The sequence below is a fragment of the Pezoporus occidentalis genome, unplaced genomic scaffold, assembly GCF_034315485.1.
Source record: "Pezoporus occidentalis ecotype Australia unplaced genomic scaffold, CSIRO_AGI_Poc_V1 ctg33, whole genome shotgun sequence".
NCBI classification, from domain to species: Eukaryota; Metazoa; Chordata; class Aves; order Psittaciformes; family Psittacidae; genus Pezoporus; species Pezoporus occidentalis.
In genome coordinates, this window is record NW_026915268.1 from 54240 (window position 1) to 67583 (window position 13344).

Sequence of the window (13344 nt, forward strand, 5' to 3'; positions counted from 1 at the left end):
ACCAGACTTGTGCACGCATCAGTCCTTACTAATGAACAGCAAGGTAATGGCAAAACAAAGACCTTCCTGATAATGATTTATCAGGTTAAACTACAGATAATCAGCCTGGCTGTCAGAAAGTATATTAGGAAACTCCATCTAGTTTTGTCCATTAGACAAAAGTCTAACGCATAATTAGTTTCAAATGCAATTAATAAGACCACTTTAAAAAGTCACTGGAGTTGTGTGAGAGGTAATAATACAAAATATTCTGCTTTATAAAGAAGGTGTTACAGCATAAATGCATTTTAAGCACACAGAGAAACCAAGGATGGGTTAGACTGTGACACTGTTTTCTTGATCTAGAAATAAGATCCAGACCTCCCAATGGCAAGTGCAAAATTCTACCAGAACGGAATCAAAGTCCCAGATTTACTGTAGTCTAAATAGCAAGACAGGCCAAATGACTGTTTCAAATGAACTTTGATTCTCTATTAAAAAAAAAAAAGGACAGACAAGCAAGTATAAATGTCATCTGATAAATAAACACATAGCATATTTTAGTACCAGATGACTACTCCTGATAAATTCCAGATTAAGTCACTCTTGAAAAGAAGGAACTGAAATACTGAGCTTTAATGCAGAACACAGATTCTTCGAAGAGATGTCCCAGGAATGTATCTCTGCATGTAGACAGAAGAGCAACAGTTCTTCATCACAATGAAACATAGCATAATGTCAACTCCGACAAAGTCCTTGCAAGAAAATGGTATGTTTTAATTATTAAACATGTAAACTTTCTAAGAAAAAATAATAATCTGAAAATTCCAAAAAGAAAATACAAGCTTCTGTAGCTTTCATCAATATCACCAGTAAGAAATTTTCTACATACAAGGAGCCTGACACTCTGAAGCCATTGTATATGTGCTTGTAAATCTACTTGTGAGCATTGTATTCCTGTGTGCAAAGCTTGACATCATAATCTTTTAAAATTTTGGATTCTGTAAATAGTTTAAGTCTCTGTTACGTAATAATGAATTTTACAATCTGTTAGTACTATAAAAGTCTTTCCTTTGTTACTCATCATCAAATAACTGAGACTGACCCACCTCATACATACATATATATATGTATGTGTATACATAAAAATTGTATATTTTAAATATACACAGTGTTTTATTCCTTGGAGCTATATTGTTTTGTGTTGTTTTTTTTTTTCTCAGTTATTCGCTTCCCTATTTTTTTTTTTTCAGGGAGCTTAAATATTTTTCACATGTAGAAGAAAAAGATCAGCAACCAATCTCCAGCATAACCTCATAATTACAGAGATCAGTGAATGATTAAGCAATATAACCCCTACCTAATAATTAAAATTTGACATAAATTCTTATGCTTTTCAATGTTACAGACTGCCCAAGCATGAGAAAGTTAAGTCTGACAGGAAATCATCAGATTTAAAAGTTAAGCACAGAAAAAGGGTGACAACATTTGCCTTCATATTCCAGGTATTTTATTGGAAAATTCCAAGTCACTGCTCTAAACCTGACTTTTTAAAATACCTCACACTTTAACAAGCACTCCGTTTCTGTAAACAAAAAAAAAGTTTAGCTTCCCAAATCTTCATTCTGGAAATGTCTGTAGAAGCACAATTATGCCATTCCTGGAAAACAGTCTTGGGAGCACACAGCTTTTGTGCAACCCTCATCCAGTGAAGACACAGCTGAGGATAAGACTTTAACACCTATCCCTCCCAGCTGTTTACTTCTGCGTACGCTCCCCAAATTCGACTCCTAGGACAAGTCACTAACATGTTGCAGATGCTTCAATTTTTTCTTTAAAAACGACAATTTATTTTTATTTTTTTCTTTTTCAAGGTGGAGGGATTTTGATTAATCTTCTCAGCAGGAGAAAAGGCTTTCGCCCAATGAGTACATAAACCCAGAGAGGAGTATAACACATTTCCTGATATGCAGCACGCACTCAAGAAGAAGAAGTATTTGAGGTGAAACTGCTATGTCTGGGATACAGTGATCATTTTCTTCTTATGACACTGGAAACACTATAGCTCTAAGGATGCACAACCAGGATTTAGTTCAGAAAGGGATTTAACTAAAAAAGTAATTAAAAGATTAAGAGCAACTCTGTGCTGTTGTGAGCCTGAGATTAATAATAGACATTTCTGACAGGAAAAAAAAACCAAACAAACACACACACAAGACAAAAAACAAACAAAAAAAACCCCACAAACCAAAATACCACAAAACCAGGTTTAAACAAGAGAGCACTGTGGATTACAGAGACTGATCTGCGATCTGTTTGGTTCCATTAAATGTTTAACGTAGTTATGAATTATTGCTTGAAAATAATTGGGGGTGGGGGGAGGAGGTGGGACAGGATACATGACCCAAAACAAACTTATCCTTGAAAACTACGACAAAATTACCAAATGCAGCAACAGACGCAGCATTGTCTTTCATCTATCATCAACCCTAATCCACAACATTTGGGATAACGCTGCAACAATGTCCAAATAAATTAATAATTTAATTAACTTAATCTCAGCCAATATGCAGCATCTTGCTTTCTAATGAATGTTTACAGCATCAACAAAATAAACTACACAGGGAAAGAAAGTACACAAAGGTCCCTCTGGAGAAAAGCATGAGTATCTTGATGTCCAAAATTCAGCATATAATAAGATTCACTAGAAACTTCATCTCTGCAAATATTATAGTTATCTATTACGCATAATGAAGTAACTTTGCACTTAAAATTCATGATCTGTTGGGTCTGGGTTTTTTTTGTTTCTTGTTGTGTCGCTTTGTGGTGTTTTTTTAACAAACATGTTGCATATATCACCACTACCTCATCTGTTTTCTTGCATTTGGAAATATTCTGTTATGAACTACCTGCAAAAATGAGGTAAAAATAAACATCTTCATAGTGCAGTGTGCTAAACATTTCCACTGCTGTAAGTCATTACCATTTTTAGACAGCATGCTCAGGGGCTTACAGGACTATTTAAAAACCACTGAGCATTTAAAAACCACTCCTAAAAGAAACTGATAGTTTTTTCCAAAAGAGATTATATCTTTGCTTCTTGATTTATGATGTTTTTATTTTAGCTGTACATACAGAAAAACCACACCACATTCTAGTTGTTGCTGCTGTTTCCTACATCTTCTATCCCACCTTAGCCCCACCTTGCAATCACAAACATGCACATTTCCTTAAGCAGTTATTCTCAATTTAAGGAGACATCACTGAATACTACCAATTAGCTTTTGTATTTCATGAAGTTACAATTTCAGTAGAAAATAAAGTCCATGAGTGATGATATTGTACTTTCTTTCTTCTGGTAAGTTCCCTCTTCCTCTTCTCTATATTGAACATATTACTTTTCTAGCAAATAAGTTTGTATACTTGTCATATTTTTTAAGAACTCGTTTCCTGTAAGTTCCCTGTAAGTTTTTTAGGCTTGGTTTTCAAACAAGTGATAGGCACACCTTGCACTTGTATGCAGAATGTTTTCTTTGGAAAAGAGTGTGTTCTATCAAGTGCTTACACACTCCATAGCTATTCCAAGGACCCGAGCACCAAATGTGACTTACATTTTTGGTATTCTCCTCCCAATGGATTAACCAGTAACTGCAGTTGAGATTTCAAAGGGCTAGCACCATATTCTTTTGGCTTTAAAGATAATAAAAGTAATACTTAGACAAAGACACACACACGCATCTACATATTATCTTTTTTTCATGGAATTGGTTTTGTCTTGCAGAAAGGCCACGTAAAACCTTTCTTATGATTACCTCCAGCTCTAGCTTCTGTCACTACCATTATACAGACACCAAGCTGCATATAGCTTTACGTTAGATACAGCCATAAAAACGTCTTCAACTTAAGATGTTTTTCAAAGTTATGATTTAGAATAACTATTATTGCCAAATAAGCATACTTTTGTTCCAATTTTTATCTGAACTGCGAGTCTAAATTATTGTGCAAAAAACCCTGATACATAAGAATATCTAAGAAATTCAAATATGAGAGTGCTAATTATAGTTTCATGTCACATGCTGATCACACTGCTAATGCACTACCAGCAGCAAAAGCACCGACTGCATGCATGTTATTAGCTTTTGACATTAATTCAGGTTTTCAAGGAAGTTAAATTATTGCTAAACCTAAGTAACAGGATATCTGGTCTTATGCCACTTGTAATATCATCCACTCAAAATTATAAAAAAATTAGAGAAAAAACTGGTTTGGAAAAAAGTACTCTTGATACAAAATTTTTAATCTGGGTGTCATAGTTTAAACCCAGCTGGTAAGTTGGATTTTGCTTGCTCCAGGAGGAATGGGGAAGAGAATCGACAGAATGCAAAGCCAGTGGGTTGAGATAAGAACAGTGTAATAACTAAAGTACAATATAATACTACTACTATTACCAATAATAATAATAATAATAAGGGAAATAACAAGGGGAGAGAATATAAATCTAAAAGAGAAAAGGAAAAAAACCAATAAACACCCATGATGCACAATACAACTGCTCACCACCCCCCAGCCGATACTCAGCCAGACGAAAGCAGTGATCAGTCCCTTCCGGGTGACTCCCCTCAGTTTGTACACTGGGATTGACATGCTGTGGTATGAAATACCCCTTTGGCTAGTTTGGGTCAGGTGTCCTGTCTCTGTTTCCTCCCGGCTTCTTGTGCCCTTCCTCACTGGCAGAGCATGAGAGACTGAAAAGTCCTTGATCAGAGTAAGCACTACTTAGCAATAACTAAAAACATTGGTGTGTTATACGCATTGTTCTCAGACTTCAGTCAAAGTACAGCACTGTACAAGCTACTAAGAAGAAAATTAAATCTATTCCAGCCAAAACCAGGACACCAGGTTATAAATATGAAACATACGAACTCTATGAGGAGGCAAAGAATATGAATATGCTAATATCTGTTTATAAAATACATACAGCAAATTGATCTTTGAAACAAGAAGGACTGCAGTCATACTCTTGGAAATAATACAGTAGGTGTGGAAAGTCATTTGTATCAGACTAAGAAGAACTCTGTTTTTAAACCTTCATCCCGATTGAATAAAAGAACAGAAAAAGCTCTGTACAAACACAGATCCTTCTCAATCAACTCCACAGTTAGGTCAAAAAGACTTCTTATAGTCAGGCATTCTTTGTGGAAGAGGAGACAGGATGGAGTGAATGAGACACTAAATGAGCCTAGTTAAGTATAGCATCAGATCAGTATGCCTTGCTCTTCACAGCCTTTATTTCCAAATGTTTAATTATAAACTAATTTTTTGTAACTTTGGGGTGCAAAGGATTTTGCAAAACTGGGCTGGCAGATATGAGACACATGAACTAAAAAGGGTATTCAGCAGCTGGATCTTCTAGACATACACCCAATTCAGCTTTGCAAGTTACTACAATACTACATGTAGGAAATAACTCTCGTGACTATGAAAAGCATTATCTCCCTTATATTGATGTATTTCTTTAAAGCCTTCACCCTCTTGCTCTAAAGTCAGAATTAAAATACAATAAAGATGCACCCACATGTAATTACCTTGATGTACAATGGCAAGGGGAGAGGAGATATTTGCCTTTTTTGTTGAATCACTGACAAAACAGAATGTGCTGTTACACTTACTCTAGAGGTTTCTATGCAATTCACAATTTCAATCTCAACTTTATATTTAACGGTATTTGATATGTAATTTTCCATGCACACATTTAATGTTTGCATTAAAAGCAAATACTAAATGAAGGCTTATGAAAAATGTCAAAACCCCCATGTATCTTCATTTCCTTATTGTTTTGAAAACCTCTTGATTTTTATTCAGGTGTCTCTTCTTTAAAAAGCAGCAGAGACAATTTTTACGTGTTACATATCATGACTACGTTTTTTGAACTATGGCTCAAAAGCTAGAAAACCCCACAGGGCTAAATGTTAAATACATTAGGATCATTACTTAAAGTTTGATGTTCACCCTAGGAGATGACTGACATCAGCATGACCCAAAGCAAAGGCTTAGCATATTCACCACTAGCAAATTTCTTCCACTAGTAGCTGGGTACTGCCTTTTTTTATCCAGGCAAGCGTATTTTTCCTGAGTCAAGTATTACATCAGTCTGTAAAGGATTATTCACAAGGGTTCACTTGCCATGAATTTCCTACAGAACTTCCATCACTGCTTTCTCCTACTTTAAAAATAGCAAAAATAAAATATCAGTAATCAAAAGCTCTACATTTAATCAGACTCATTTTTTAAACTGGGTGACAAGCTTTGTAAACTGAAATAATAAATATTCTTTACAAGCTATGCAGAGAACCAAATTAATTCACTATGTTAGAAACAATAAAAAAACCTGAAGTTGCATTGACCTGCTGGTATATGTATATATACCAGGGAGATTTACCATGGATACAAGACACTCAAGGCTGCCCTTCTCTGATAAACCTAATAGCATAGTCTTTAATATCAGTTATGAGTGGCTTTGTTTGGCCTTTTAATTCACCCCTACTAAACAGCAGGTGGTATTTGCACCTCCTCTCTACAGCAAGATGGCCCTCATTACCTGACGGGGGGCAACCTAGCCAGGTACCTCAACGATTTAATTCTTTAAGAAAAGCAGCAGATCTCACAATAATACTGTTCTTCTTTTTTTTCTTAGGTATACGAACAGTCAGCTACAGGCTTACTCTTCTCAGACACAGCATACTAATTTTAAGGTATTTTAGAACAGATGCATGATCTTTGCCATTCTTGTGTAAACGTTTTTTAAATCATCACAAGTAACATATAAATCCTGTTTCTGTCCTTAAATAGCAAGCCAACAATTTTCTGTGCAAAACACATAGTAGTAATAACTTCTCTTCAAATTTAAGCATTTGCCTTTGTCCAAAATACCTTTTTTTTTTTCTTTCAGTTTTACTCACCAACAGGACAAACTATTATGCTAAAAGGAGAAATCTTTCTTAATCATCTGGCATTCCTCTCCAGCAGGTTTCTCACTCTTTAAATTCATGTTGGCAAAATTCTGTAGTGCAGAACCTGGAGAAGCAGATGCTGCAGTAGCTGTGCAAGGGTGCTAATGACAAACACAACCTACAAAGCAAGTCAAACTTGGTAAAATCTGGAGTGTCCTGCACTGTGGGACATGCAAGTCAGAATCAACACGTAACAGATCGAGGAGACTTTGTGAGGGAAGGAAGGAAAAGTAACCATAAGCCCTCCACAACTATCCAGAAAAGAATGCTTCTGTCAGTTTAGCAGAATTTTTGTAGAACACGCAGTATTTCGAATAAAATACTTGGGTCCAGGAAATCAACATTTTCTGACAGAAGCTTTTTGTTTTGCTACGTTAGTAACTCCTGGTTCCACAAGAGTAGGCAATTTTAAAGCTCCAGTATACAGAGGTAAACTCCCAGCCCTACACCAAATGCCGTAACAGCAAAACAGTAAATAATAAAACCCCTGAATACTTAGTTATCAGCTTTATAGATACCCACGATGAGACATCTCTTTTGTGAATGGAATGATCAAAATGGTCAAAGTAATGAAGAAAAAGAAAATCCTAAAGCTTTCCCTCATGCCGTACTACTATCGTTTTTTTTCATCATCTGTACAATTTGAACCAAGAATGCAATAAGGAGATAATGTTCCTCTTTTTTGAGGCCATTTTAGCAAAGCTTTTCTCTATCACACTAGATCAATATCCCATTGATACATATTTTGCCAGACCAGCTGCATTGTCATGCTCTTCTGTTGCTCAGTAATATGAACTGATTTAGTGCATGTAGCTGAAAGCTTCTGCGACATGTTGAATGATTTATAAAACGCACGGACCATTGTTCTAATAAGACAAAAAATTGCATAGTCCCTGGACAATGCAGTAACATGAAGTTCCAATGATTTATGCAGTTTTTTGGTTAGCGAATCATACTGAAACAGAAGCAATTTAGCATGAAAATAGTACCACAGATGTATGGACAATGTTTCCTTATGTGTAACTTTCCTCAGCACACAGACTTCAATGGTGCTTGCACACAAAAACCCCTCTATATTTAGGCAGTTTGGCTTATTTAATTGTTGATGGCTTATTACCCACGCTCTAATCTTAGTTTCCCATGTTCTCCGCATAGTAAATCATCAAAATTCTCATTCTCCATCTTTTCCTCTGGAGCCCTCAAAGATGATCAGCATACAGTCACTCTGCTGCCCTAACCACACCCATTCAGCCAGCAACCACAGTCTTTATTGGCAATGTTGCCCACCTTTTCTTATGAATTTGGCAATACAATGTTTGAAATGAAGCCTTCCAGCTAGGGGGGGTTGGGGATGGAAATCTGTTTCAGGGTTTTGTTAGTATTCCCCTCACAGGATTACAGAAAACCTCATTTTTAACATTTGGTCATCCTCATGAGCTCTATCAGGAGCTTCAGTCACAATTGAGAAATCCAAGAAAAAATATGAAAATTGCTCCTGAGAGCAATCCACTAGAAATGCTCTGTCCAGGACTACGATCATATGTGCACTTTACCCTGCCCTCCTCCAGATTTCTGAAATGTCAATAGACCCAGAAAGCCAGAGCCTCACCATTATCTGAATGGCATCAGAAGGCATTTAAAAATACAAGAACGAGAAGAACGGGACACAAAGAAGAACCGCACAAGCAAATGGACAGGGTGACTCAAGGGCAGCCCCTGCACAAAGTTCCATTCTGAAGCATTAGAGTCTGCCAGAGTAACCCCATCAACTCCAGCCTCCTAATCTTCACTTTAAACGTTGGATTTTTCTCCTAGCCCTCACTTTTCAAAAATCAGAATTAAAAAAAAAAGTAGAGAAAATCCTCCCACGTTTTTGCATGAAACATGGCCCAAGGAATATGGCCTGTCTGCAGAGATCATCTCAAGGCCAGTAAGATCAAATAGAGGCTTCACTTCATTTCTAATGTTTTTCCCCCTGTCCTCAATAAACTTCTTAAATAAAAAAAACAAAAAAAAAACAAAACAAAAAAAAAAAAAAACAAAACATGAAACTCGGATGAAACGTCACAGAATAGGAAAGGGACAGACAAAATGCCTGCTTAGAAAACCTTACACATTGAGTAAACAGACTATTGACTGAAAAGACCAAACAGAACTGCTTTCTAAGAAATACACAGTAACTGATGGAAAGAAGCTACCATCATTCAGCCCTTGTAGTTAGCTAGTCCTTTAGTTATAAGATATCTGTTCAGTTCAAAAGTATTTGGTTTCCATGACACTACTGGTTTATTCAGTCGTCAAAGTGCTATACTCCAAGCAGGATGCTTCCTGTGAATAAACTAGTAAGTGTATCAACTAAAAAAAAATAAAAAACATTGCATGGAGATTACCTAGAACAAGGGTTTTCAAAATTTTTAAGCATATATCAAGATGATAAATTCTCTCATGCACATATAAAAAATACAAAGGCTTTTAATACAGATCATACTTCATTAAAAATGAAACACAGTCCCACATGGCTTGGAGGAAACATCCAGTATGCATTATAATATATCTTGCAGAATATTGTTGCTTGTTCCAAGCACACAACTGTACCTTAGACCCAGTCTTCTTACTTGATAGAATTTCTTTAACTTTTAATAAAAGTATAGCAATAGACTTTTTTCCATATAACAGCTCAGACTCCAAATTGTATTTAGCCAAAGACCAGAAACTACAGACTTGACTACAATAGCCAATGATACATGAAATTCAAGCTTTTACTTAAATATGTTTGTATGTTTAAATTATCCATATTTAAAGACATTTTTATAAAGAAATTTTAATATTGTCTAGCCTTCAAAGTTCCACTATATTTTGCTGTAAGAGCAAAAGATTGTTACCATGAAAGCCAGATACTGTGATTGCTTATCTTGAATTTTCATGTATTAATTTTAATATCTTAAACTTCTATGTATGTATCTTTTCACATTTTTATGAAAAATGACCAAAAAAAACACAAAATTCATAAATTTTGTATTTCCTTGCAATTAACCCCAATGTAGCCATTTTCATTCGGCGTTGAAAGGCTAATTAAAATCATGTGAGTTCACCTTGCTGTAAAAGAAAACCAGTAACTTTTTGTGTACCCAAAGTTTCTGATTTTACTGCTATTACTGTATTATTGCTGTTCCAGCATGGAGTTGGAACACCTTAATCAGGGCTAGAGAATCAGCTGAATACTGCAGAAAATCTGCACACCAGCTCCAATGCTGCTAAACAATGCAGGCTTTGCACCTTCAAGGAGAAAACTGCAGCATTTGCAGGTCCTTGCCAGGAGAATAAAGGATATTAAGAAACACAGAATTGCAGGTATGCAGAAAGCAACATATATCAGTATCCTGATAAGGTCAGGATCAGGACAAATTTCCTTTCAGACCCAGTATCAGCAGAAAACTATAGTTAAAAATGCAACAATCTGTGCAGAGACACTGAATTTTCTATTTGCATTTATTTCAAAGCTAAGACAGGGGTAAATACTGTAACTCAGCAAGTCCAAAGTTTTGCTCATGTTTGGTCATCTTTCTAGAACATGGTGATTTAACAATCAATTTATATTTAATATCCAGTGGTTCCTTTGCACCCTCTAATAAGACTAAAATAAATAAGCAAACATCTAGTCATACGGTCAAAATACAGAATTTAAAAGCAGCAGTTTAAAGCTAGATTTTATATTCAATACTGTTGCTAAAAATAAGGCATAAATTAATTTGGTTGTGATAGTCTTCAGAGATTTAAAATATACATGCTAAATAAAGTATTATGGCTCTATTCAGAATTAAAGCTCTGGTTAAGGACACTCAACTAAAGCTCTGCTGAGCTTTGATACTTTCCAGCAGACGCAGAAATGAAATCACACCGTAAGGATTTTCTGGCAAGTATTAAACATCCATAATGTATATAGTGACCTATTTGTACTTTTAATTTGTTGTTACAACTTCCTCAGTTACAAGGTTTGGTACATGATCTAGTACAGCATATTCACAAATCAGAAGCAGTATGCTAAGATATGCAACAGAAACCAGGATGTTAGCAGGATGTTATGATACATGGAAATCCTCATGTTTGCTTCCAATGAGAATTGATTCTGTGGTAACGGAGATTTAAAACATAGCAGGGAGTTAAATATTTACTCCAGGGATGACCACTTCGGAAATCAACAGATGAGCAACCCATGTAACACTAAGATAACAACAGGTCATCTCCTGTGGCTAATACAAGTGTGAGCATACAAAAAACCTACTACATGATACTTAGGAGTCATCATTACACATCTTTGTGGTTTAAGAGTTTAGTGAGAAGTTAGAAAAAGGCAGTGTTTTGATTCTACCTTTTGTCCTTTATTTGTCATTCCACATAGCTGTTGAGGGTTTGGTTTTGGGGGGTTTTGCATTTTTTTTGTTGTTTTTTGTTGGGTTTTGTGTTGTTTTCTTTTTGTTTTTTTTATACACAGATGAATTGTTTTACTACCTAACTGTGCGGAAGAATACATCTTGCCTACAGGCAAAAATGGGATTTGAAAGTTTGACGTTTTTGAGTTATATTCAGTCACCATAGAGCTTTAAGTAACAGTCACAACCCTGTTGGTTTTCCTCCTACAAAGGAAAAAAAGAAGTATTTTTGGTTCAAAAAGAAGAATGAGTGGAGAACCAACCAAACAAGCCAGAAGCTGACACTGATTTAATAAGCACAAATTTTCACTGAAAGCAATTTCATTTGAGAAAATAAAAGTGATTCCCAAGAGCTTCTGAAGAAAATATTCTTAAGTATTTTACTGCATGCAATCATTCTTTACCCCATCTTTATTAGTTTTTGCATTTTGATTTGAAATATTTTAGAGACTGCAAAGATTTTTTTTTCCCTAATTAATAAGCATTTTTATGTAAACTAGCCATCTGAGTGACTGAAAGCAACAGCTGATCCTACACTGCATAGATAGTGTTAGTTCAAAGTAAGCTTTGTGGTGTACTTGCAAAGTACACAGGCAATCTACATGGATACAGCCAACAGCAGCTAACAAGCCTGAACCAGTCTTCATCTTCAGCCCCAAAAGTTATATAAATTCCTTTGTAAAATCATTATTGTGAGTTAAACTTTGTAAATCCAGAATTCAAGATCTGAAATGCATCAATTTGAGGTAAGACTGGAGAAGCTAGCCTCCAGAAGGCATGCCATGGGGAAAAAAAAACAATAAATTTAAATAGGCTGTAAAAAGAAGTTACAAAGAAAGTGGTAACGTTTCCATGGTGAAGAGCCTGAACTTCTGCTAAAAAAAGCATTAAACTGGACCTCAGAAAAAATCATTCCAATGGACAAAAGATCACCCAAATGTATTGCCTGGGAACATTATAAAATGTCCAGTAAGAGAGGTCTTTCAGACTAAGTCAGACAAACATCCATCAGAAGTCTGTCTGGCTTTGCATGACCATGAATGACATCCCCAGATCCTTCATGAGCCCACTTTTCTATGATTCTATAAGACATTAACCAAAGATAACAAAACACTAAAGAGAAGAAAATTCCTGTTAATGGTAATAACTGAAAATAAGACTAAAAAAGACCTAACAAATGTACATTGTAAAGACCATCTTTTTAATTTGAAGGGAAAAAAAAAAACAAAAAACAAATACACAAACCAAAACAAACAAAAAACCAAACCAAAACAAAAAAAAACAAACAACCAAACAAACAAAAAAAAAAAAATGAAGGGAGAGGAACCTGTAGAGAAATAGAAAAAGGCTTCATATTTTAAAATCATCTAACTGATTCCATCCTGCAAAGCAAGAACAAAATATTTAGCATAATTAAAAAAAAAAATGAAACCTCTTGAGCTTGCTTCTGTTTTCTGCAATTCAAAGTAAAAAATTTCTAAGATGAACTTACTCCAAGCCCCCACACCCTTAATATTACTACTAGTAATCTTTCCCTTTGCCTTCACGTTGGACAACTAATATAAAATTTCTGACTTTCACTGAATAAGGCAGCAAGAGATGACAGGCGATCATTTTAAGTCTAATTACACTAGCTGTTCTTTAAGTTGCTTCTTTATGCATGACATTAAGAACACAAAGAAAAGAGGGAAGAATGGATGGCTACATACACCCAAATAAGCACAAATCCCTTGTATCTGAGATTGACAAGACTTAGGAGAACAGTGAATTGAAAGAAGAGCATAAACAGTTGTAATACTTATACGTTTGTTTAATTATTCAGAAGATATTCTAACATAGCACACAACAGAAGATTCAAATCTCATTCAACTCTAGCATTCCTATTCAAATCAGTCTAGGACGTAATTACGCACATGTAAGAAAAG

General features: G+C 35.3%; 1 protein-coding gene across 1 annotated transcript in view; it reads right to left on the minus strand.

Moving 5' to 3' along the window:
• Positions 1-11503: 11503 nt before the first annotated feature.
• The window catches only part of LOC134168987 (pro-neuregulin-3, membrane-bound isoform-like), a 174092-nt gene continuing 172251 nt past the window's right edge, over positions 11504-13344 (minus strand). Inside the window, exon 3 of the mRNA XM_062629165.1 lies at positions 11504-11623. Within this exon, the coding sequence (XP_062485149.1) occupies positions 11590-11623 (34 nt within the window). The 3' untranslated portion in view covers positions 11504-11589. The remainder of the gene's footprint in view (positions 11624-13344) is intronic.